The 22,617-nt window shown below is 36.7% G+C and overlaps 1 protein-coding gene across 2 annotated transcripts in view; it reads right to left on the bottom strand.

Annotated features, from left to right (window-relative positions):
• Positions 1 to 22,617, bottom strand: part of LOC754687 (arginine-hydroxylase NDUFAF5, mitochondrial) — an 80,045-nt gene that overhangs the window by 46,541 nt on the left and 10,887 nt on the right. For both annotated transcript variants that reach the window (XM_030999277.1, XM_030999276.1), the window contains exon 7: positions 732 to 771. In XM_030999277.1, coding sequence (XP_030855137.1) covers positions 732 to 771 — 40 coding nt within the window. The remainder of the gene's footprint in view (positions 1 to 731; positions 772 to 22,617) is intronic.

Raw genomic sequence — 22,617 nt, 5'->3', positions numbered from 1 at the left:
GCCCCTCTTCTGATTTCCATTTACCCTTATCCTTTTCAAACTTTGCAATCCCCCCTCTCTCTCTCTCTCTCTCTCTGTATATATATATATATATTCCTTTGATAATCTGCAAGACTGCATGTCCTAGGGGTACTGCAGAAATCATATTTATTCCCTCACCCACTACTAATCACATTAGCCCAGTTTGTTTAAGACGCAATGCCTATGAAGCATGGATTCCGGTGAAGGATGCTGCCTGGACAGACATAAATATGACAGAAACAAACAAACAAGAGGCTGCCATTTACATCTGGAGCACCTGAGCTGTAACCTACTTTTACATCATTAGAAACACGTCCCCCAAGCCCCCCCCCCCCCCCCCAAAAAAAACCCTCCTTTCCTTTCCCTGTGCCTATTGTATGCATCAAAGAAATTCAAAAACATCAAAGAAAATCAAAAAAAGATAAAGAGATAGGGTGAAGGGTACAAGACTGAAAAGAAGACATGATCAATCCATAATTAAACCTGTGCTTCTCTGTTTCTCCTTCACATTTCATTCTCTAAATAGGAGAAGAAAAAAAACGTCTCCATGTGCAATTTCTCGGCGGCGTGAAGGAGAATGCACCATGGGGACTAATTGCATGAAAAGCAAAAACATAACAACCTGATCAAGTCTGGTTATAAAAGGCAGAATAAACATAGCCCGGCACAGTGTCCTTCATGCAAGCATTGAAAAAGATTGAGATACTCACCTGACGAAGAGTCCCTGGCAGGTCATTCACCCAATGCAAGCTGCAGAGAGAGAGAGAGAGAGAGGGAGAGGGAGAGAGACACAGAGAGAGAGAGAGAGAGCAAGAGAGAGAGAGAGAGAGGGGGGGGGGGGGAGGAAGAAGAGAAATGAACAAATAAACATCTCTCGTTCATCATTCAGTTGAGACCCCTGCAAAAATATTATCATAGAAGAGGGGCGTGGGTAAACTCTGCATCACATGGCTTGTCAAAGCATATCAACCTGTAGAATGCTGAGGGTGACAGGAATACAAGTGCTTTGTATCTCTCAAACTGAGCTAAAAGAGCAATTATCCAGTGGACCCTACTCAGCCAATGCTGTAACTTTTGCACAGACTCTCTTCTGAACAAATTCCACTGAACAGTGCTTTCTCTTGTCTATGAAGATGCAAAAATGTATACATGTGATAAAATGCTTTTAACACACACATGGAAATTGTGTTAACTTCTTCACTTTTTTTTTCTTCATTATGGATCAACTTGGTATTGATCAACTATTAAAGAGGCATGTTCCCCGTATTCCAGAGGGCGTTCAAAATACGTACCCGCTGGCGGACGGTGCTAGCTGCCTATTGACACCAACAGAATACGGCTCTTACGCAGATGGCATGTTCCGAATGCCCGGACAATACCGATTATCGCATACATGTGCCGAAGTAATGCCAATCGCAGTTCGGCTCTAAGATTCGGCTGCTGTTTCCGCCCACTTTCGTGACGTCGCGATCGTCAGCGATCAGCTGGCTTGGCGAAGGCAGGCCAGGCCGCGCGTACTTTGATTGACAGCTGTATGCAAATTAGAAGTCGATCTTCGGAACCAAGATGGCGATGACTAGAGCAGCGATAACTACACTGGCGGGAACGTGCCACTTTAAAATGCTCATGTACCATTTCTGATTAACTTTGGCACCTTTTATTTCATCTGTCACCTGGGAAACATACATAAATGTACAGTGTAAACATTTACATTGGATTCTGGGATGATTTTTTCTTTTTCTTATCATTACATTTATAAGAACACAACATTTTGTTTTAAGAGTTCATTCTTGTGACAGAGTACAGTGACAAATTGCATACATGAGGGTATTGCTATTTGACAATGCAAACAACCAATGTTGTTGTTGTTCCTTTTATCATGATCATGAAATTAATAATTTCAAGATATGTAAATGTCCCTTCAATTATCTCAAGGTATTGTTTTTAACATTACCAGAGCACTTTAATGTATGACCTATGCATTCTTTTGTGAAACTGTAAAACAGGGATCTCTGTAAAAAGAACCCATACTCAATCAATTGATATGCATTTAAAAAAAATCACAGTACGTCACAGTCTATTAAACAATGATCAAAAATTCCCCTCTTCAACTGCAGCAGATTAGTCCCACATTATTCATTCAACACATAAAACATATTTGTATCTTTACACAGGCACACCACATGATAAATTTTGATCGTAAATCTTTCTGACTTAATCTCGGCCTAATTCTACCCAATCCTCGAATTGTTGCTTCCATGCAAATTACTTTATCCTCATTTTATATAATTGCTTTTACCATTAAAAATGTTTATTAAAACATGAATACACAATCCCAAACAGGATTTGTAACAATTAATTAACCACCACAGTGTGGTCTTGCAATAAAGCAATTTGAAAGCGGCAATATCAGCATATAATGTCTGCTGAGAGCCAGAAGGGCATTAACTCATATATATTCACAAAAGTAGTTCACTGTTTTAAAGTTCCATAAGCATACACTATGAATATGACTGACAAAGAAAGCGGACAAAATATAGTTCCTCAGGTGGACAAAGGAACTTCCCTTCACTGCTATTATGTAAAAATGTGTAGAACAGGTGTCACATGCATATTCACTTTTAACATAATAGCAGTGAAGGGATGTTCCCTTGTCTACCTGAGAAACTGTATATTTTGTCCGCTTTCTTTGTCTGTCATGTTCATAGTGATAGTGCACACATGTCTTCATGCTCAGTGAAAAGGCAATAAATATAGGCTTTTGCATGCTTAATTTGTGCTTATTTTAGTTCAGGGGAGGTTAGAGCATGGGCTTAAGTTAACTCCTTTTTTGTGAATTTGACCCAAACAGTTTTACGCAAAGCTTATTATAAACACATTTTCTACCAAGTTGAGCACATGGTATTTTTTTTCTTTTTTAGATCGCAAATTCTAAAAAAATTGATTTAATTTCAAAGCTAGCCACACTCAATTATTCATGAAATATCAATATATAAAAGTAATGCCTGGCAAAGACATCAGAGATTGGGGAAAATCTAGAGCAGCTAATTATCGACTTGAAAACTCCTGGGTATCTTGCGGTCAATTCAAATTATGGACACATTCTGGTCAAGTATATTGAAAAAATTACTACATTATTATTGCTTGGCCTTGAAGTGTTGAAAATAATATTGGAACCTTTTTTCCTGTTGTTTTCTGCAACTAGGACAAATAAAAAACTTACATAATCTAATCATCTATCACATTGCCTTTTTATTAAAAAAAACAATAAAATGCTTACATTTTGGGGTAATATGTGTACCCATAACAATTGGGATTGCGTTTACATAATTGCTTCAGCACATCATTGATTTTATTTTTTTAAAGATGAAATATGAAAAGAAATTTAATCATTATAAAATTTAATTATAATAACATTACCACCCCCCCCCCCTCAACATCCAGCCTCCACCCCTAAAAGGATCAATCCTTATATCTTATGAACGTGTTTCTCCATTTATTCTTCCATATCTCTCAATCTCTCAATCTCTCTTTCATGCATTTTGTGATTTCCCTGTTTCATCTATCCTTTTTCTTTCTCTTTTCTATCTTTCTTTCTTCCTTTGTTCGTACATCTGCTCCTGTCTGTCTATCTGACTGCTTGTCTTCCTCTTCCTGTCTGCCCCCTTCCCCCTTTGAATTCCCTCCCTTCCCCTTCCTTGTTCCCCTCCTTTCCCCCTCCCTCCATTCCTCCTCTTCTCTCTATCTCTCTCTCTCTCTCTCTCTCTCTCTTGCTCTCTCTCTCTCTTTCTCTCTCCCTCTCCCTCCCAATCTCTTTTTACAGGTTTTTAATTTCTATATCACCTCCTATCTGCACATCTTGAGACTGTTAGTACCTAAGTATCTGTATTATTGCTGTGTATTCACATCTAGATTAGATCATGCTAATATTTTTCAATGCAAAGTACTAGAAACATGATATCAGTTGCCATTGTTGCTAATCAGTGATATAATATAGGTGCAGTACACTGAAGTTACCAATCTACAACATCAGCTGTGAATATACAAAATCTGAATTGAATTTTTCTCCTTATAAAGAGATGGTTGAGTTCTGGGAAGAGGTGAAACATAATTTGTGAGCGTTATCATCGTTAATATATGCAAGTGTGGAAGAACATCAGATAAAACATGTTCCGTACATGGCTCCCCAAATGCCTTCATGTTTTAAATATGGCCTGTAGCAGCATAAAAATCTGTCCCGATTTTTATGCCACATGTTTGTGTAGTCCCATATACATCTTTTTGTATACAGTGCCTGTAACTTTACCAAGACTGGGCCAAAATTTCTTATCAAATTTGATGATTCCAGAACCTTGCAGTACACACCAATACTTATATGCTAGATGATCAACCTTTTCTGATCGATTCCACACCGTTTCTTTCACAATGCAATCGCATGACCAGAAGTCAAATATATCTTTAAACTAATAACAATTACTAAAATGATAATTCTGTCATGACAAGAATGGTTTGCCAGTCATGGCTAATTTCTTATAGAAAATTGCCTAAAGTTACTATTTTTTTCTTCTTAAATGGCTGACCTGGAGCGGCGTGGTAACAGCTTGCAAATTGAGGAGAGTATGCATTTAACATGGGCCCCTAAGCATACCCTCTTAACTTTGTGTTGTAGGATAATTATAGAAATATGAGTCACACTATGCTTTATAGTTATTTCATTTAATAGGTGCAATTTAAAGGTGCTTACTGCCTCATAAGAGAAACAATGTTCTAATGTGTTGATTGATTCAAAACAATTACACAATTATTCAATCACAAGAAGAAGAAAAAGGGACTCTACATATTTTTCTGTTTTCTCTCTGAAATCTTAAGAAAAAAAATCATCTGCAAAATCAATTTGTGACATTCTATCCGTCCTTGCTATGTAGCTCTAGCATCAGGACACTGCATAATGCTACATGTATGTGATTATCTGCAGGTGAGTGTGTGGTAAGAATTTTGAGAGGAATTTTTCACCAGAATTGGAAGCCGAGTTCATGGTATCTTGCATTTCAAACCACATACTATCCCACTGTATGCCGTATCAAGTCATCTCATTTTCTGCCAAGACAAGAAAAGCAACAATAACAAAACTCCCCCTTCCTAAAAGTTAACAGGAATCATCAATGGAGATAGAGACTACCCAAATTCAAATTCGAAAAACTTTTCGTTAATGGGCAACAACACTTCCAGAGCAATTATCAATTTTTTAAAGGGGAAAAAATGACTTTTCATGTATGAAAGGAGATAAATGACTATAGAATGTTGATGTTTTCTCTTCAAATACAAAAATAGAAGAAGAAACCTGCTTGTTATGGGATAGAGGGTGGGGGGGGGGATGCATTGGGCATCAGCCAGGATTAGAAATGATAACTGTAACTTGACACTAGAGGGAGCTGTTCCCTTATTGTCAAAGCTCTCAAGGCAGGGTTGACTGTCCTAGACTTCAGTGCTTTACATTACTATAATTTCATTCCAGACTGATCTCATTTAAAACCTCCTCTTCTCTCCAATGATCATGTAATTGGGGCTCCTCTTCTTTAATTTCTCTATTAGCTTTACGCTTAACCCTTAAAGTTATTCCCTAAAAGCTTAACCTGTCTCTCCTTAGTTTCCCCTTTCTCCCTTTAACTGTCTTTGTTTCTCCGTCTGTCTGTCTCTTTTTCTCTCTCTGTCACTCTCTGTCTCTCTCCATACCTGTGTCTTTTTATCCTCTCTTCTTTGATTTGAATGTTCCCTCTCTTCTATTATTTCTAAAAATGTAACTATATCATAATTTTTTAATAAAATCCATGAATCTCTTTTCAACCTTGGTCCGTCATATTTCCCCTAAATAATAGTTCCCTTACTTTTCAATTTGTGCCATCTGTGTGTATGAAAAAAACAAACATATTTACTCATAAATCCTTTTGCCAAATAAAGAAATCAATACTTAAATCCACACTCAATTAATTACAACATCACACAAGTATTTCATAGGTTGATCCTCAGTAACTATTTGCTCCATAACTTTCAAGAGAAATAATGCACATTGCATTGAGTCAGGAGTGATCAGGGGGTTCAAATGGAAATGTAAAATCTACTTCTTGTGCCAGAAACCTTACGGTACCTCATTCACTAAGTAAACATCACGACGGAGGACTTCCTAAATCATGGATTTGGCTCAATCCTGGCAGCAGGTATGTCCCCTTTTAACATTGGGTTGTTGCTAGAAGGGATAGCTTAGCCTCATTTTGCAGGCTACAAGTGAACTGTGCAAGTACAAATCATTCTCAGTCATCCTTCGTATCAGATCTCCTCACGCAGCTCAGAGCCATATAATGGACCGCTCTCGATCACTTCATCGCTCCTGGGGAGTGTTTCACAAAGACTAAGATCGACTTTAAGTTGGACTTAACTATGGCAAGCCGTTCATGCCACTGTCTGCTCTCACCATATACTGGCATTGTTCTCTCAAGGGATGTACAAATCGTGGTCACAAATCTACAGAATTTACCATTTTTTATAGTTCATCATTAAAGTAAAAAATATTATCTAAAGATCATAATTGAGAGACCAGTGGTGAGAGCAACCAGTGGCACGAATGGCCTGCCATAGTTAAGTGCAACTTAAAGTCCAACTTACGTCTTTGTGAAACACCCCTCTGGATGGTGAACCCACAATGCGTTTCCAGCACACTCAATATCATTCTGACTCTTGTGCACACACGATGCAATTGTAAATATAAAATAGTTTATTGTCTTCACAGACAAAATATCGATCAGATGGTGGAAGCAATTTTGTCTAGGGATTATGTGCATTTCATGTGATTGTTTTGAAAAGCCTCGGGAACCAATTCCTTATAAGATTTTGATTCATCAAGCAGACATCCGATGTGATAAATAATGGAATTGGGTTTGTAGTTCACACAAACATTCCGGGGGTAATTTGCGGGAAAATGTAGGCATTCTGCAGCTTGCCTGTAGGCCTCTTAAAGAAAAAGTTCCAGATTTAAGAACGGTTGCCACTGTTGCAGCTTTGCCCAATGCTATCTAATTACAGAAAAATGAAGTCCTTCTGCTGCTCACTCTTTAAGATCTCTTAAAGATTTTAAATTTAAGAGCAAGTGAATTGGAGGACAGATAGTGAATTGGAGGACAGATAAACCTGGAAACTCGACTGCAAATCTCTGCATGTTTCCAATACATCCAGTAATTGTTACGATAGTTCTATTCCTTTACAAGTTTTTGAGTAAAGGCTCATGATATTGGGGGGTGTGAAAGTTAGTACATTAATCTAGCACACTCTCGAACTATACATGAAACAGAAGAAATGAAATAGGAATAAACAGCTTTGTTACGGTCAGTCACGTTGCTGAATTCTAATGAATGCAAACACCGAACACAGCTCAACCACAAACCACTTGCTAAATTTAGTACGTAATCGGCATAATAATTCAACATTTTCTGGAGCGTTTATTCTGATTTGAGTATGATTCTAGCCAAGAGTAGCTTGTAGACTGCTTACATACTTCATCTCCTTTGAGACGTTCTGATCCTCCACTACCCCATAGGTAAAAACCATTCCACGTGTTATATGAACTACCATCGAACAAGCCATTTAAGGCCTCTCAGGCTGTCACGTTCAAGTCCCAGATATGTCTTTTATGTACCAGATGTAACGATAGTGTCGTGTTTGAAAGAAAACATGCTTCTCGATAGCCCAAACCATGAGAGTGAGAGATATTGTGATGTACATTGTACTTTTCAGCAGTATCTATTACATTGATTGAATAAAATACTTGATAGAAATACTTCCAATTTCTTCTAGTGTGTGTATCTATCTTCTAATACAATGTTCTTCTACCATGGCAACAAGTCCTTTTTTTTTCAGTAGCACTAAACATTACTACATTCAAACCTGTCTATAGCGACCGCCCAAGGGAAACACAAAAAGTGGTCTTTGCAGACAGGTGGTCACTAAACATCACTACAACATAGGCTATGAGCTGTTAAGGAAAGACACTCATATCAAGCATTCAATTAATATCTTCCAATCAGGTTTGCTTACACTTTACCTGGGTAAAGAGCGCCATACATAGGATTATTGCCAAAGGAGATAGTTTTTTCGAGAACATTTCTACTTAGCTAGGGCTCTATTTCATGAAACATGTTATATAAAAAAAAACTTACAGAAATTGTTATGAGTTACTAAAATCCTTGCATTTGATTGGCTGAGAGCAACTTTGTCATAAAATGTTAGCATTTGTTATTAATAACAAGTTTTATAAAAAAAATAGATGGAATTTTGACTGCGCGCAGTCGAAAATGATGCCTCCGCCATAGAGCAATTTAAACAAGTTTGGAGTTTAAATCTCCAGTGGTTCTTGAGATATCATGATAACAATCTCAATGTATGGAATTTCATAAGTTGACCTCTGTGACCCTTGACCTTTGACCTACGTGCTCCAAAATCTAATCAGATTGTCTTCCTATGGTGATACACACTATCATTAAGTTTGAAGTTTAAATCTCCAGTGGTTCTTGAGATATTATGATATGGTGATACATACTATCATTAAGTTTGAAGTGAAAATTCTCCAGTGGTTCTTGAGATATCGCGATAACAATCTCAATGTATGGAATTTCATAAGTTGACCTCTGTGACCCTTGACCTTTGACCTACGTGCTCCAAAATCTAATCAGATTGTCTTCCTATGGTGATACACACTATCATTAAGTTTGAAGTTTAAATCTCCAGTGGTTCTTGAGATATCGCGATAACGATCTCAATGTATGGAATTTCATAAGTTGACCTCTGTGACCCTTGACCTTTGACCTACGTGCTCCAAAATCTAATCAGATCATCTTCCTATGGTGATACATACTATCCTTAAGTTTGAAGTTTTTACATCTCCAGTGGTTCTTGAGATATCATGATAACAATCTCAATGTATGGAATTTCATAAGTTGACCTCTGTGACCCTTGACCTTTGACATACGTGCTCCAAAATCTAATCAGATCGTCTTCCTATGGTGATACATACTATCCTTAAGTTTGAAGTTTAAATCTCAAATGGTTCTTGAGATATCGCGCTAACAAACTCAATACAAGGAATTTCATAAGTTGACCTCTGTGACCTGTGACCTTTGACCTACGTACTCCAAAATCTAATCAGATCGTCTTCCTATGGTGATAAATACTATTCCCGAGTCTTAAGTTTAAATCTTAAATGGTTCTTGAGATATTGTGATAACGGTCAAACGGGACGGACGTACGGACGTACTGACGGACGTACGGACGGACAACCCGAAAACATGATGCCTCCGGCACCACCTTCGGTGGCAGAGGCATAAAAAAAAAAACAGGGCTCAGAACACATCTACATGTACCTATATCCTTATAAATAGCTAGGCCATTATGATCATATGATAATATTTTTTCCTTCAATAATGAATTATCAAAAAATGTAAATTCTGTAGATTTGTGACCATGATTTGTAAGTCCCTTGAGAGACCAATGCCAGTAAATGGTGAGAGCAAACAGTGGCATGAACGACCTGCCACTTAAATCCAACTTGAAGTTGATCTTAGTCTTTGTGAAACACCCCCCTTGTCAGGCAATTTTGCTGTGAAGGAAAATGTCTGGAAGTAATGGGAAAGGATTTATCATGTAACACATATGAATCGGTGTACTCTGTGAGGTTTTAAAAATCATCGACCAACTACCTATGTACTGACACAGGGTCTATTAAAGGAAAGGGCACAGAGAAGAGAAGTACAGCACAAGAAATGGGTGCTGTATATGGAGGTAAAAGAGAGAATTGAGGGAAGAGAAAATACACATATCAAACGTTTTTGAAAATGTACGTTTGTATATTTAAAAAATACCATGAAGAACAAGGGAGCATCGGTGGTAAAGCTGTACACAGGAGTAGTGAATGACCTAGCTCTCGCAAAAGAAATATAAATAAGAGAAACATTGATTGAAGTATAATATAACAAGGGATGAAATAATAAAGAAGGTTGCAACAGCCAAAGAAGAATTACTTGGAAATAGAGAAAGGCAGGGAAGTGACAGTAATAGTCAAGATTCTACAGACCAAGTACAATTCTGCATGAGTTCAACAGGACAAGAACAGATGACTCGAGTGAGTCCCCAAGGGGTGTCTCACAAAATTTGCAAGTTCCCTCAACAATATAAGACGAGGTTGAATAATGATCAGATACTCGGTACAAGAAGACTGTAAAAGATATCTGTAACCTAATGGCAGTGTCAATCTCTCTCTCTCTTTCCCTGAAACAAGGAATAATCAGGGACCCGTTTCAACAAAGCCTTTTTTCAATGACAAAATGAACAAAATCAGTGACAAATCTGCTGATAACCAATCAGAAGCAAGGATTTCAGTAGCTTATAACAAAAACTGTCAATTGTCAATGATGACAAGTTCTTTGAAACGCCCCCGAAGGTTCAGACAAGTCTGTTATTTGTTAAAGTGAAACAGAATAGCCTTATCGCTACAACGAGACACTGGGAATGACAGATCAGGAGGGGAACAACCTTTTGAGGGAAATGGATCTGCCTCTGAATGAAAGAGAGGTGGATGCTTGAAGTGCGCATAAAGTGCTGGACTGATGTTTATCTCTTGTTCATTGCAAGACAGCACAGTTGGGTGACTAGACTCATACAAACCACCACTTTCTTTCTGCGTCGTCTGTCTTCCTGTAATCGTGATCGGAGAGCAAGAAATGCGTTAACTCATACCTTTCTGGCTCTCAACAAACAAAATGTGAAAATGTACTCCCATCTTCAACTTCCTTTCAAAGGGGTCTGTTTTTACCACTTTCATTACCACGTCAGAGAAATGTACTTGACATAAATTACTCACACTAAATTCATGTATCACTTATCTAAGGGCTTCTCTCTCTCTCTCTCTCTCTCTCTATGTCTCAGTGACTGCCTTTCTTTCTGTTTCTCATGGTTTCCTTTTCTTTCTCTTTCTCCTTTCTCTCACATACATACATGTACTACAACAAGTGCTAAATTTCTCCTTGTCTATAGAAAGAGACTATAGGTCTGGATTTCTGGAATATATATGAAATATATATATATATATATAAATATATATTTATGGAATATATATTTCTACAGAAAAGAAATGACAACAAAAGGCCTATTAAAAACAGCATTAACATTGAGCTAGGTACGTATTAAAGATGAATGCATTTACAATCAAAGATTGATGTTTACTCAAAGTTTGAATGTGATTGATAAACCCTGGAATATCTCACAATCCTAAAATAGCTGCTGCCATTCAATAAAATCAATCTTAATCCCACCTGCCACATGTTTGTCACTTTCTCTATGATCCTTTGCCATTAAATCTTTCCCTCGCAGGAGGTGATGTGCAAAAAAAATCAAATGCATGAGAGACTCATAATCTGTCAAGAATGAAAGAGGACATGTTTACGCATATATGCATATCTCAAAATGAAGATGACGGTGTTTTGAATCACTATTGTATGCACAAATTTCCAAAATACTTCAAAGTGGTAGAGACATATGTATACCTTGCTTTAATTCTTTAAAGAACAAATATCAGACTGTGAATCCTTTTTACAGTTTAATACTTTGTATTCTTGAACGATCTAATCCTACAAGGTAACATGGAAAAGAAATCCTGCCCATTTAATCGGGGTGATGGTGCAATCTGCCCAAATGGACCGTTCTCATTACAGGAGTCAGCTCGATGAAGGGCATGCTAGAGGGCGTTCTCTTTCATGAAGCACCCCCCAAAAGGTGCTCCAGCGGTCGGCCAGTTTGGAATACCTTAGCACACCATTCGGCAGGCCGAAATGACAATGTCGCGTTCTCACCTCCGAGATAGCATGATCTAGTACGCACTAAACGTAATAAGATTCTATCTCCTGTCATGAAAACAGAGCCTAAGATGACACTGTAGCCTAGATGTAGAATAGTTTGTAGCTGAAGTATGTAGGAATGTCGTGGCCGAATGGTTTAAGGCGTTTGACTGGAGATGCGAAGGTCGAGGGTTCGAATCCCGACACGGCACTAATATCCTTTGGCAAGATATTAACCTGCACTTGCTACTCTCCACCCAGGTGTTAAATGAGTATACCCGGTAGGATGCGAGGGTCATTGTTGGTCAAACAGTTTTTGAGCGTCAAGTAACGCCTGGCAGGAATGCTCCTCAGGGAGTGGAGATTGTGCTCACAGTGTGCATGATCAAGTATAGAATCCAATGACCGGGTTAATAGTATATCTGTAAAGCGCTTTGAGACATCATAGATGTATTAAGCGTTATATAAAAGCGGAATATTATTAGGTGGTCTGTCGATGACAGATCACCTATTGATTTCGCTAGAATTTTCTTTCTTTATTCTTTCTTTATTTCTTTATTTTTATTTCTTCCGTACACTTTTTTGTGCACACGTTTACTCGAAATCGACATGGTCAATTTCCTTTGAATTTCTGTCAGTCATCAAGCCCTATGATTTCAAGTCTAATTAACTTTTTCAAGTTCATGGGCTCATCGTGACGTCATCCAGGCGCCATTTTGTAAAAATCAGGTCATTATCATATCTCGATAACAAGTCATCAAAAATCAACCATATTTGGTATACATCAACTTCAGGTCGAAGGTCAACGAAAAATGTCAAAAAATTCCGCGCGCGCACCTCGACGCACACGTACGCGCGCATTAAAATTTTAAAATGGTCAAATTCGTTCTAAATTAATTTTGCATACGTTTCAGGCCATTTTAAGCATTTTCAAAATTTGCGCGCGCGTAATAATGCGCGCGCGTCCTGGCATTTTGCAACATAGAATCGCCAAATTTTTTCTGTTATCATATTTATTACATTTTTCCAAGCATTTTGATACCTTGTTTACCTTTTTCCGACCAGTAATACTGCAATTAGCGGCTGTCAAAGTTGAACGCACGCGCCGACCTGCGCTATCTGTATCCACAATACATGGGCAAAAACATGCCTATACAAAATTCATTTTAACTCTTCAGAATTGATAGATAACCCCCAATTTCTTTCATATTTAAATAGATTATGAGTTGGAGGTATGATTTCATGTCTCATTTGACCCTCAATTAACTCATGACGTCATCATAATGGCCTCCAAACTCAAAATTTCAATTTGCATATTATGACGTCAGCATATTTCTGGAAAATTGACTGTATCTCTGTAAACAATGATCAATTTTCTTCCAAATTTTGATATGATCTAGCTTAGACAATTCACTGTACCGTCTCCTTTCAATATTAAAACACGTACAATCGTAAATAATGTGATAAAACAACCATATTTACTTTATTAATACCATATTATCACTTGATCCAATATTTTTTGCGTGCAATCCTTATGGGAGATGACTTTTTCTCAAATCTGGATTCTACATTCTTGTCTTTTGCGAGCAACATCGCCGTTATTTCGGCTTGATTTTTGTTGATTTTTTAGTATGTTGTAGCTGTGACTATATATTATCTAAATGTTCTCTCATTTTTGTAAGTCTGATGTCATCATGGTCTGTTGATGATAATCATCAACATCATCATGATCATCATCATCATCATCATCGTCATCACCATTACTATCAAGATCATCATCATCATCATCATGATGATCATCATTGTTTACATGTCTATATAACTTCTCCCTTTCTCAATAAAGTAAATATTATAATCTATCATAAGACTTGAAGACAGACCACCTTAATCGTCCTCGTGACGATTTAAATTCTAGTTATTATTATTATTCAATAGTTATTCACATTTATTCATTACAGTATCAATTATTGTTGTGATACCCTTGTGTGTTAGTGGTACCAGACACGATTAGTATTTAATGCTATTTTCTGGTCCCATTTATCCTTTCAAATTTCAATGTTAAACATTCACATTTGATTTTTATATTGACGTACTTTTTGTTTGGATAATAAATCTTCAAACTCAAACACAAACCCAAACAATTTCATACTTTACTTATCCTTTTGAATGTTTATCAAAGAGCCTAACCTTCAACAATGTAAGCAAAAAATTACTCTGATACCTATCTCGCCCACAGCATGAAAGGGAGCTGAATACTAGGGTTCAGCTTTCAACCCATTGGGAAAGATGACATTATACGATGGCTCACATATCAGGCATGAGGTCTCTCTAACACATTTACAGATTTTAAAGAAAGGTCCATACCAGGTTTGTTTTTAATTCAAATTTGTTATACCTACATGTAACCATATCACAATTCTTGTGACTCTTGTAAATGTAGTGAAATCTGTTTATAAAAACTGCTCAAGGAAAACATGAAAAGTGGTCTTCATAGACAGGTGGTCTTTATGTAGAGGTTCCTTTAGTACAGGTTTCCATGAGAAACCATATTCAAGGGAAACAAAAGATGCCGTCTTTATAGACAGGTGGTCTTTCTATACAGGTGGTCACAAAAGCAGTTTTGATTGGATTTCAAGTAAAAGTAGAACAGTAATATCAATTGAAAAAAAATAGAAACATTGATACAGTTTATCAAATCTGTATGGTACTGGATGAAGTGAGATTTTTATTCAGAATCAAGAAATGTTGTAAATTTGAATTATTAAATTGAATGTCTTTTTCAGAGAAAAATATTGAATAAGTCTATACCGGTATGTAGTTATAAAAACATGTTGTGTTTAATGTCTGCACTGATCTCAACAGCAATTGTGTGTGTGTGTGTTTGTGTGGTTACAAATGATGTAAAATTTAAAATATTCATAGCATTGTTTTCAAATTGGAAAATTCATAATGAAAGATACATTAATGTAATCCATGAAATGTACGGGTTTCTCAATAAATGGTACTATAAATCATTAATGGCAAACGAGCTGATCCAATAACTGAGTGATTTCAGAAGAAAAGTAGTTCAAAACTTTTGGCAATATGGTACAGAGAACTTTCACTGCTCAGTATTCTCCTCATACACCAGCTCATATGAACATGGTCTACCGGTAATTTTCTATCTTCTTTTTGTGAGAAGCAGAACACAAATTGCTTTTGGTATGGCAAAAAAACAGAAACAGGGCCAAGAAAGAAATTTATATGAAAATTTGATATAATAGGACAACTTTAATAAGCCTGGGGAGTGTTTCGCAAAGACTAAGATTGACTTTAAGTTGGACTTAACTATGGCAGGCCATTCATGCCATTGTTTGCTCTCACCATTATCCATTATGATCTTTAGATACTATTTTTTCCTTCAATAATGAATTATCAAAAAATGAATATTCTGTAGATTTGTGACCATGATTTGTACGTCCCTTGAGAGGCCAAGTGAATGCCAGTATTGTGGCATGAACGGCCTGCCATAGTTAAGTCCAACTTAAAGTCGATCTTAGTCTTTGTGAAACACCCCCCAGGCATGTCTTCAAAATGTTTAACATTTTCTTTTCTCAATATCTTTTTTATGACTTGGTATTTGTTTTTTATTAGTTTATCTGATATGTATTTGAAACCATTTCCCCCCTTTCTTTTCAGGAGCTGCCTGGAAAAGAACAATTTCAAGAGATTTATTGTTTTCCTTATCTTTCTTTACTCATTAATCTGCTATTGTAAATTTTTTAAACCAAAACTTTGTGTTTGGTAATTCATAATCTGACAAAATTGAGTGTATCAAAGTCTTAACAGATTTTTTCAGAGATTATTTTTGGTTATTACCACAACATAACATTATATCTGCAAACAGTCTTGTTAGTAACCCTAAATTAGCCACATATTGAGCCAATCTGTGAAAAAATTTAAAAGAAGCTAATTTCAACTGATTTGGGTAGGTATGGGTATAGACAACTACCAACAAAAAGGGAGGAGGTATGGGGGTTGGGGAGAGTTTTTCATTAGAGGTCAAAGGTCAATGACCTATGCCTAAATCACTTAAAATTGTATTTCAGCAACAAAATATGGTATATAGATGATCTTGGTGTCAAAATGCACAAAATTACGAGAGAAGATGACATAGAATAACTACTGACCCTTAGAATAAAATCTTGACCTCCGAAAATGAGGTCAAAGGTCAAAAAACTATTTTATCTCTAAAATTTCATATTTATAACAGTAAAATTACCATATCATATACAAATGAGCACAAACAAATCAAAGAGGCTAATTTCAACATATTTTGGCGGATATGGGGGTATGGGGGTTATTATTTATTCCAAGAGCAGAGCGGGGGGTAAATTTCCTTTCTGAGGGTCAAAGGTCATTGACCTTGCACTAAAACACAATACATTGTATCTCAGCAACAAAATAAGGTATATAGATGATTTTGCTGTCAAAATGCACAGGATTACGAAAGAAGATGACATTGAATAACTACTGACCCTTGGAATAAAATCCTGACCTCTAAAAATGAGGTCAAAGGTAAAAAATATACGTTTTATCACTAAAATGTCCTATTACTAACAGGAAAATGACGATATTGTGTAAAAATGAGCACAAACAAATCGAAAAGGCTAATTTCAACTTAATGTGTCGGGAATGGGGGTTATTATTTATTCCTAAAAGAGAGGAGGAGGGGGAAATTTCCTTTTTGAGGGTCAAAGGTCATTGACCCTGCACTAAAACACTAGAAATTATGTATCAGCAACAGCATGTTTTACATAGGCCTCGATGATCTTGGTGTCAAAATGCACAGAATTATACTCAGATATAAACAAAATATGAAATGAATTCTTCATCTGGCACCAAAATACGAGGTTGAAGGGCAAAGAAGGGGAAAGGCAGTGTCAAAACATGAAATGCAGCTGTATGAACGCTGGCATGTCATGTATATCTGCATGTTAAGTGTGCTGTGGACAATGCTCCAATGGAACAGAAAGCATAGATGCAGAAGAAGTTATTGGTAGCGATGAAGATGATACAGACTGAAGTATTATTAATTTGTATTCTGTTGTCAATAGTTACTGTAAGTTCTAAGTTGTGAGTAGTATCTGCAAATTGTACATACACAAACTAAATGACACTAATGAACTTTACCCCCCCCCCCCCTGCTCATTTTTTGTCCTTCAACCTCATATTTTGGTGGTGAAGAATCCATGTCATATTTTGTTTATCTCCCAGTATAATTCTGTGCATTTTGACACCAAGATCATCGAGGCCTATGTAAAACATGCTGTTGCTGAGTGTATTATTATGCCCGGGAAATCGGGGATATTCATATGATCATACACCAACAAACCGGAGATACACCTGGCACCGGGCATGTGCCCGTTTTCCAAACCGGCTGGGATAAGTGATCGCGCGCGTCATTACAAGTTTTTAGCCCCACCCTGGTAATTATGTAAAAAATATTATATATAATATATTATATTAAGTAAAAAGTAAAATGTAAGTGATTAAATAGCAGAATAATACTAGAATTAGACTATTGATAGCCCCCTGTATAGAGCCCTGAGAAAATCGAATGGAATTATGCTACCTTAAAGACTTTTGCAGCCAACATCAAATTATGTAGAACATTGCAGGAATCATGAATATGTCATGTATGTCCTACTTGTGAATTTTAAACGTTAGCAGTGTCCTAGTATTCAATTTATGCAAGGAAACCGTTTACCTCCTAGACTTCACTGTCAGACACTACTGAGTGACGTGTGACTGACATCTTTTTTTCTTTGGTAATAAAATACATAAAATGAGCTGTAACAGGTACATGTATCATTTTGTCTACATCAATAACCCACTTCTTGTAATGGCCAAAATCAAGCTGATCGAATCTTTGCGCAGCACAAAACATACAAGGGTCTGAAAATCAGACTATTTACATATAAAGTGATAGCAGTCCCTTATGTCGATTTGACAACAAATCGTCGTTATTTTCCCACAAAAAGACATTTTCCAGCCCTTTCCTTTTGAAAGAAGTTCTAAATCAGTATTATCTTTCAAATGCCATTGGAATTAAACATTGTCATTTTTTAGGACTGCAAATGGGACAAATACCTTTATTAAAAAAGACGCATTCTGAATTTCTGTGAATCACTTATTTTCCTGTTTTCATGGCCTTATCCTCCAGTGGCGGGAGGGGGGGGGGGGGGGGGGGGGGGAGGTAGTGAGCATAAACTTGTTTGCGTATTTGACCCCGAAAATGTGAAAATCGCGCCGAACAATATTTCGTTCAGTGAGGGGGTGGGGGGGGGGGGGGAGCGGGTTGTGTGATCACTTACTACAAAATATAATTTCTTTTCTTTTCTTTTTCCCAGTGTTTTTCTGATAAACTTTCACAACCGAAAATAATTAATGTAAATCAATGGGTTCATGTATTTCTTGTATCAAAAAGAGGTTTTCCCATTTATATCTATATTTTATTTCAGTAGAGGGTAGTACCCGAGACATGGCCACCCGATGTAGCAGGCGGAAGAGGAGGAGAACCCGTGATTCAAGTGCAAGAAGATGTATGTACATTCAACATGTTTGCATGCTTTTTATGATTGTGCAACTGAACTGTGACTTTATATTACAATGTTATTGATATTTATTGTTTATTGGCTTCATTTGTGTGTTAATTCATTTTATAAAATTAAATCAAATTAAATTAAATTCTTTGTATTCATCCAAATTCACAAGAACACATGGAAAATTGTCTTGGTCACACATTGTAAAAATACATATGATAAAAATATATGAAAAACTATATCGTCGTGTTTATAATCATAGAAGAACAAAATCCGTGTTGCTTTCAAAGAAAATCATCTGGCAATCACATATTTTGGTCTTATCTTATGACAAAATGGGCCTAGGCCGGATAAGAGGTGGGTGCTATTTCCGGTTATTTTGAACTCTCTTGATCTTTCTTTCCTCATCCTGGAGCAGAGCTTACCTCAAATGATTACGGATCAACATAATCTACAGAAGTCCCGCAAAACTATTAAAAAGGTATACATAACAAAAAATAAATAAAAGAGAGATTGAGAGAGATTGAGAGAGGGAGGGGGTGGGGAGAGAAAGAGAGGGATGGGGAGGAGGGGAGAGGGAAAAGATAGAGATTGAGAGTGTAAATACTAGGACACTGCTAACGTTTACATTTCACAGATAGGACACATATTCATAATTCCTGCAAGTTATACAGAAATTGATTAGGTCTATATCTGATCCAAGGAGAACTGTTACAGTTTAAAAAAACAGAGCCGCCAGTTTATCTCCCAGTATAATTCTGTGCATTTTGACACCAAGATCATCGAGGCCTATGTAAAACATGCTGTTGCTGAAATACAATTTCTAGTGTGTTAATGCAGGGTCAATGACCTTTGACCCTCAAAAAGGAAATTTCCCCCTCCTCTCTTTTTAGAATAAATAATAACCTCCATTCCTGCCTCTTAAAGTTGAAATTAGCCTTTTCGATTTGTTTGTGCTCATTTTTACATAATATTTCCCTGTTACTTATAGGACATTTTACTGATAAGACGTATATTTTTTACATTTGACCTCATTTTTGGAGGTCAGGATTTTATTCTAAGGGTCAGTAGTTATTCTATGTCATCTTCTTCCGTAATCCTGTGCAGTTTGACACCAATATCATCTATATACCTTATTTTGTTGCTGAGATACAATGTATTGTGTTTTAGTGCAAGGTCAATGACCTTTGACCCTCAGAAAGGAAATTTACCCCTCCCGCTCTGCTCTTGGAATAAATAATAACCCCCATACCCCCATATCCGCCAAAATAAGTTGAAATTAGCCTCTTTGATTTGTTTGTGCTCATTTTTATATGATATGGTAATTTTACTGTTATAAATATGACATATTTTAGAGGTAAAATAGTTTTTTGACCTTTGACCTCATTTTCGGAGGTCAAGATTTTATTCTAAGGTTCAGTAGTTACTCTATGTCATCTTCTTTCGTAATTCTATGCATTTTGACACCAAGATCATCTATATACCATATTTTGTTGCTGAAATACAATTTTAAGTGATTTAGGCATAGGTCATTGACCTTTGACCTCTAATAAAAAACTCTCCCCAACCCCCATACCTCCTCCCTTTTTTTTGGTAGTTGTCCATACCCATACTTACCCAAATCAGTTGAAATTAGCTTCTTTTAAAAAAATTCACAGATGAACCTTTAGTTAGGGATACTATGTAAAAGTTGTACACTAATGCCTGTATTCTACTAAAGTTTGAACCCATCGCTGAGTTCCAACTGTTGTTCGAAATTGGGTTTAACAAAGGTAGTTGGTCAGGGGTCTATTAAAGCTTTTCTTTGTTAAACATGATGTAGACTTTAAAGGGTTGGGTTTAACTAAATTTGAAGAAAAATGGCCGAAAAGGTTTAATTATAAAGCTTTTTGCATTTCACTCACTGTGAATGAAGTCACCTTTCAAAAAGATAAGTATTGTTTCAAAGTCTGGGTCTATAAGGTTACCAGGTAAGTGAAATTAAAGAAAAATAAAAGGAGAGAGAGATAAGGAGCTGAGATAGAGGGACAGACAGACAGACTGACAGAGAGAGAGAGAGAAGAACGTGAGGGAGAGAGAGGATAGAAGAGAAAAAAATGATCAATACGATACTCAGTAAGTGATTAAACATAGAGAAAGGACACAATACAGAGAGAGGGGACAGGGGAAGAAGGCAGGGAAAGGGAGACAATGTTTGAAGATTGAGCACTATGGACGTTGATCATGAGAGTGTGCAGACAATCTGCTGACATTTATCTTTTAGGTGCTATGTTATTTCTTGGGTGTTGCTTCCCTCAAGCCATGAAAAGAACAAAAACATCATTTATCCTTCTTCTTATTAGCCTCGTTCAGATTAAAGCTTTAGTTTCGAGCGAAACAATCAACATTATACTGATAAGTAGAGTGTGTATAGCAAAATAATAACTCACTTTTGAAAATAGGGCACTTTTTCTGTCTTAAGATAACTCAGTAGCAACATGCAACTTGAGAAATAATCTTTCACCTGAACAATTCACTTGAGTACACTTGAGTAACCCAGTACAGTGACCTAGGAGGGTGTATGAATGTAGCTACACACCTTCCGTCATCCACATTTTCTACCACCGTGGGTGAAAGCTGACGCTTAAAATATCAAAGAGTGCTTCGCTTTGGAAAATAATGACATCATGTGGATGCTAACTAAAGGACCTTAAAGCTACTACTCTCAGCTCATGATGAAATTAATCTCAAAAGTAGTACCATCATGTGAACATAGTTAGTGTCTACCTTTTCATCTAGCCAAGTGATGGATATATGATGAAAAAGTCAGACGATTCCCTCAGGGTAATTACAAGGAAAATATAACGTAAAACATGAAAAGGACAGAAGCTCGAAAAACGAAAGTGAAAAATGGTCTAGGCTTATTTCCTGGTAGAAACACCTTGTGTTCCCGTCACTTCGGGCACCTACGTCTATAAATGGCTAGCCAATTTGACTTTCATGTTTCTTCTCACTGCACGCTACATTACTTCACGTGATTCCACACCTCAGTGAGCCCACACGAACATTTAAATCCATCAAATTGAAGAAAGGCACAGGTGTTATCTAGTCTGACTCAAAGAAAACACACACCCACGGTGGCGTGGGGTAATTAATTGCAGGCACACACCCTCGTCGGTTTTTACACATGACCAAGGGTCTGCAATGTGAGACTATAGCAACTGTTGTCTCGACGCCCTATAGGCTCTGTACTGTAGCCTTTCTTAGTTGACACAGCCAGAGACTGGTGTATTTAGGCTAGGCAGAAGGCATTATATTATTTGTCAGTGCCATGAAGAATAGGTGGGGAGCAACTTAAGTGTGCACTGAATTCAAATTCTATGTACATAATAGTAATAATAATAATACAGCATTTATTATGCGCCATCGATCTAGTAAACTTTTCTGCCGCGCAGAGGGATAGAATTAGAATGAGACACATAGAGAAATGAGAAGGGGGGAAGAAAAGATGAGAAGGAAAAAAAAATGAAAAAAATGCATAGATGTATAATGAGCAAGCCTTGAGTAATCAATTTGCATGCTAGTATTTCTGGTTTTCAGTCATTTCTAAATAAATTGAGATACCGTATTAAGTGAAATTGAGGATAATGGGCTAGGCTTTAATTAGCACCCATACTGCATTGGTACACATGACACCATCCTGTCTTAACCTGTTTATGCACTATGTCGCTGGATCACAAGTTATTTTGTATATATATATATATAATTAAACTCAGATTCTCAGATATATGAAGGCAAGATGAACAACTACTCATGTTTAATTAATAACAAAGTTTCCTTTACTCTCATCATTACCTTGTCAAGAAGAGCTATGTATTAAAACATTTTTGTCAAATGTCAGAAAAACAAGCAGTTTAGAGAAGAAAAAAAAGTTCATCAAGCAGTATTGATGGCCAAAAAATGGTTTGGATTAGAGCACAATGAATTTGCATGAAATTTCAACTTCTTTACTTTTTATTCAATAAATCAATACAGGATTTTATGATGGCTGAATTATATTCCAATGTAGGAAACAAAGAGTAAATGCATTTCACATCTCAAATCAAATCAAGTTTTATTACAAAGTGAAAATACAATAGTGAAAATAAAGTAACTTT

The sequence above is a fragment of the Strongylocentrotus purpuratus genome, unplaced genomic scaffold, assembly GCF_000002235.5.
Source record: "Strongylocentrotus purpuratus isolate Spur 01 unplaced genomic scaffold, Spur_5.0 spur5_scaffold_5, whole genome shotgun sequence".
Lineage (NCBI taxonomy): Eukaryota > Metazoa > Echinodermata > Echinoidea > Camarodonta > Strongylocentrotidae > Strongylocentrotus > Strongylocentrotus purpuratus.
Note: the sequence above shows the minus strand (reverse complement) of the source record. Positions and strands in the feature narration are given on the sequence as shown.